The following is a 4595-nucleotide window of genomic DNA, read 5'->3' as shown; positions in this document are numbered from 1 at the left end:
GTCCTAGACTGTAAGAATGAACTGTCCGTTTAACACTACACTCTAAAAAATGCTGGGTTAAATACAACCCAGTGCTGGGTAAAATAGGGACAAACCCAGCAATTAGGCTGTTTTGACCCAGCGGTTGGGTTAAATGTTCAAACAGCCAATCATGGGTTTGTCCCTATTTTACCCAGCACTGGGTTGTATTTAACCCAGCATTTTTTAGAGTGTATATTCTTAAAAACAGCAGTTTTCATTTGGTAATCTAGAAGTTCAGCGTTTCATTGTTCCAATATATAACGGTTAGTCATTTGTCCTCACTTTACGTCCTCGCTGTGTATTATTATTATTACACATAATATATACTGTCCTAGACACACGTTTCAGTGATATTTCCTTCATTTCAATTTCCATGCAGTATGTGCCAAACAGTAGCTAAATGCTGCCCCCATTTGAATGCTGTATGTCATTTTTCATTTTCCAGAGAAGAGGAGCAGAAATAATCATCTTTGACGGGTGATTGTAATTGTAATTTTAGAGTAATATTTAATAAAGTCTAGTGTGCAGTATTTATTGACAGTATTCAGAAATTGGGCATCACAACAATGCATCTGCTTGTTTACAGTTTTTTAATTATATGGTTCTTTAAAACATATGTTTTAACTGAAATAAAAATACCTACAGTATGTTTTCACCAAATTATGTACATATCGGGTCACATACAGTATGAGGGGGGAAACAACTATTGGGAATTACAGTAACATAGAAAACTTAAACCAAATTCCGAAAGATTACAGGATTTCATAGTACAATGCCATTTGTCCCAGTAGTAATCCAACCTAATATAAATAATAGAAAAGCCCAAAATCCTGGTATGTAATGTAATTGTATTCCATTATGTACAAACAAACACATTCCAATCATTAGCAATCTAGTAAAACAGACCTTTTAGTCTGTGAAGTTCATTTTGCAGGTGACATTTTTGTCAAAAATTGCATCACACAAAGTTTGACCAATAAAAGTAAAACTTTATAGAAACGGAAGGTTTAAATATAGAGAGGGTTTCACAGCATGTGTGAGTGGAGTTCTCATTCACTCAGCAGTGGCATCATCAGAGCTCGTCGTGGCGCACCGGATCACTGCTGGGCTGAATAAAAACCCCCTCCATCACCTTCCAGTAGTTATGCTGATTGGGTGAAGGCATTCCATGGACCTCACGCTGGCCTCTGATTGGTTGACCGTACTGCTCTCCGGTTACACTGAGGAAAACCTCAGTGGCAACGTGTTTAATTCGCACAGCATCGTCACGTTCCCAGTATGTTTCGCCGCACTGCACGGCCCATACGTCTAAATCATCTCCTTCTCCATTTTCACCAAACGCACTCACTTCCTGCAAACATAAAACAAATCAACGTGATAATGTAATTCAAATCCAGCCAGTTACAGTCATCTGAACATGTAGGTTAAGAGAGGAGAGTGTTGTGTGGATCTACCTGGTGGTTAGACAGTGGGGAGCTAAAGTGATGTGAGTGCAGGTTGCGTCCGGTCTTCATGTGTGTAATGCGGATGGCCTGTCCGCATCGAATGGGCTCCCCACGCTGACAAACTGTGTCTGGTTTTCCACGGATACGCCAGTAGCTGTTGGCATCATCGGCCGAATCCACACCGGTTACTGATTGCTGGCCACTTCCTGCAGGGCATCGTGTAAACAATTGTTAATTTGAGCATATATGGATATCATCTTGAACCTCATATTCATTATATACTGTAGCATTCCAAAGTACTCAAAGGATATTACAGTACCTTAGCATCCCATATTACATTTTGTACAAGAAAAACATAAATCATAAGTGAGTGAAGTGACATGTGGCCAAGTATGGTGACCCATACTCAGAATTAGTGCTCTGCATTTATCCATCCAAAGTGCACACACACAGCAGTGAACACACACAGCAGTGAACACACACCCGGAGCAGTGGGCAGCCATTTATGCTGCGGCGCCCGGGGAGCAGTTGGGGTTCGGTGCCTTGCTCAAGGGCACCTCAGTCGTGGTATTGAAGGTGGGAGAGAGCGCTGTACATTCCCCCCCCCCCCCTACAATCCCTGCCGGTACGAGACTCGAACCCACAACCTTTTGGGTTATGAGTCCGACTCTCTAACCATTAGGCCACGACTTCCCCCACATCATGCATCATATATTGTGTGTTTAAATATATGGTAACACTTTACTTAAAGCGTTTATGTATAATGCATTACAAAGGGTTATTAAGGGGTATAATGCGTTATAATTATTCATAATGTGCGTTGTAATACATCTTGTCGTAAATAATTATAACCGAATTTAAAATGCATAGTGTAACAATGAATTGATAAGTGTTATAATGCATTAACTCTGGTTATAATTATTAATGAGATTGTACAATGCATTATAAGGTGCATTAAAAGGCATAATTAATGCATTAAAGCTACTTTTATAATGCATTATACATTAAAGCTTTAAGTAAAGTGTTACCGAATATGCATTCAAAAATATTTAGACATATTTGTAATGAATTAATATTGTTATTATTATTATTCATTTCTAATGTTGTTTATTATTCATGGTATTCAGGGGATCATTTTGTTTATTCTTATTGTTTATTATTTTGGTCAATTTCTGTACACAACAATTTGACCTAAACAACTGCTAAACTAAGACATCTGGATCCTCTGAGTGAAATATCAGTTTAATATACATTTTATTATTATTATTGTTGTTCATTTCCATGTTTTGTTTATTATTCAGGTCAATTTATGTATAGACGCATATAGATAATTAATACAAATATTTAATCTAAGCAACACCTAAAATATTTGGATTGACCAAGTTAAATATCACTTTATAATTATTTATTATTATTGTGGTCAGTTTCTGTATAGATGCATACTTAAGTCGTATCCATAAAAAAAGTTAACGTTAGGTTTTTTCCAATGTTAGGTACAGTTACAGTTCATTTAACAGATATCACAGAGCAAGTTTTGTTAAAAGAAAAATTCTAAAACATGCAAAAAATGGTGCACCTGTCGTGTATAGACGCATATAGATAATTAATACAAATATTTAATCTAAGCAACACCTAAAATATTTGGATTGACCAAGTTAAATATCACTTTATAATTATTTATTATTATTGTGGTCAGTTTCTGTATAGATGCATACTTAAGTCGTATCCATAAAAAAAGTTAACGTTAGGTTTTTCCCAATGTTAGGTACAGTTACAGTTCATTTAACAGATATCACAGAGCAAGTTTTGTTAAAAGAAAAATTCTAAAACATGCAAAAAATGGTGCACCTGTCATCATGATTACATAGATCTTTCAGGTAAACATAATACATCCGAACCAACAAAAATAAACCACTGGGGATGAATGAGAGTCTATAAGCAGTGTTGGGGAAAGTTACTTTTAAAAGTAATGCATTACAATGTTGCGTTACTCCCTAAAAAAGTAACTAATTACGGTACGGTACGGTACTAATGCGTTACGTTGCTTTTGCGTTACTTCTTAAATCTGGACAGGGCTTGCTTGTTTGTTTTTAAAATAAAAAAAGTTCTATTTTTGGCAAATATAAAAGCCTTTTCACACCAAAAGTGAAATGAATAAGCCTCAGGCTGAAGGGAAAGTACATTTACGTCCGTACAGTAGAATGCAGAAGAAGTCATCTCAACACACTTCAGCAATAAAAAAAACACAAATGTTTGTCTAGAGTCATTTTTGATTATTAGTACCTGATTACGTAACTCGCGTTACTTGTAATATATTACCCCCAACACCGTCTATAACTGGCTAACGGAAACACAAATACAGTACTTTACTGAAATATTAGCAGTCATTAGCTTCCTGGCTAATGCATACACGCACCAGCTGCTATTACACTAAGCAATATCACCAATATAAGTGCATTAAAAAAAGATTAAGCTGTCGACTACAACAGAAACATTCTCGGAGAACTAAATTGCTACAGTTTATGATTATATAGATTATCCCCAGTGGTTCTACCTGATCCGTATTTGACATCGTGCGAGTGAAGCCTGACGCTGTGGCGGCTGTTCAGCAGTTTGACCACAGACCCACAAGTCACGTAGCTGGAGTCCAAATCACGAGCGCCGCTTTGGGCAAACATGAAACACACTAAAATGACAGCCAGAAAGACAGATATAACTCTTAATGGTCCCATTGTTACAGCTCGTGCCTATGTACATCACAGAAAGATGTATACGGAAAGCCCCATTCAAACGCTGACACGCTTTCTAACCAATCGCATCGTGACAAGTCCGAAAACAAGGAAGTGATCCACGCGCACACACGGAAACCAGTGATTGGGCGAGGAGGGTGTGACGTCACGACACATTAACGAACGTTACATTATACAGTCGGCTCTCTAAAGAGTTGAAGTTACTTGAAAATTGAACGGGTATATGCTGTCTTTAAAAAAAATAAAATAATGTAATGTAAACCCATTCCTTTAATTGTGTTATCATTTTGGATGTCTTGTTAAAGTTGTATGTTATGTCTTTAATGTCTAATAAAAAAAATAAAAATAATAAATTAAACAATCGGCTCATTAGTTCATG

At 36.8% G+C, this 4595-nt stretch overlaps 1 protein-coding gene across 1 annotated transcript; it reads right to left on the bottom strand.

Moving 5' to 3' along the window:
- Window positions 1–527: 527 nt before the first annotated feature.
- sdf2l1 (stromal cell-derived factor 2-like 1) lies at window positions 528–4306 on the bottom strand. The gene is made up of 3 exons (XM_016290681.1): window positions 4021–4306; window positions 1476–1672; window positions 528–1372 (listed from the first exon to the last, which is right to left on the bottom strand). Exons 1-3 carry the CDS (start codon window positions 4196–4198, stop codon window positions 1094–1096), a joined length of 654 nt encoding a protein of 217 aa, XP_016146167.1. The 5' UTR covers window positions 4199–4306; the 3' UTR covers window positions 528–1093.
- Window positions 4307–4595: the final 289 nt, after the last annotated feature.

The sequence above is a fragment of the Sinocyclocheilus grahami genome, unplaced genomic scaffold (assembly GCF_001515645.1).
Source record: "Sinocyclocheilus grahami isolate Dianchi unplaced genomic scaffold, SAMN03320097.WGS_v1.1 scaffold261.1, whole genome shotgun sequence".
Taxonomy (NCBI): Eukaryota; Metazoa; Chordata; class Actinopteri; order Cypriniformes; family Cyprinidae; genus Sinocyclocheilus; species Sinocyclocheilus grahami.
Note: the sequence above shows the minus strand (reverse complement) of the source record. Positions and strands in the feature narration are given on the sequence as shown.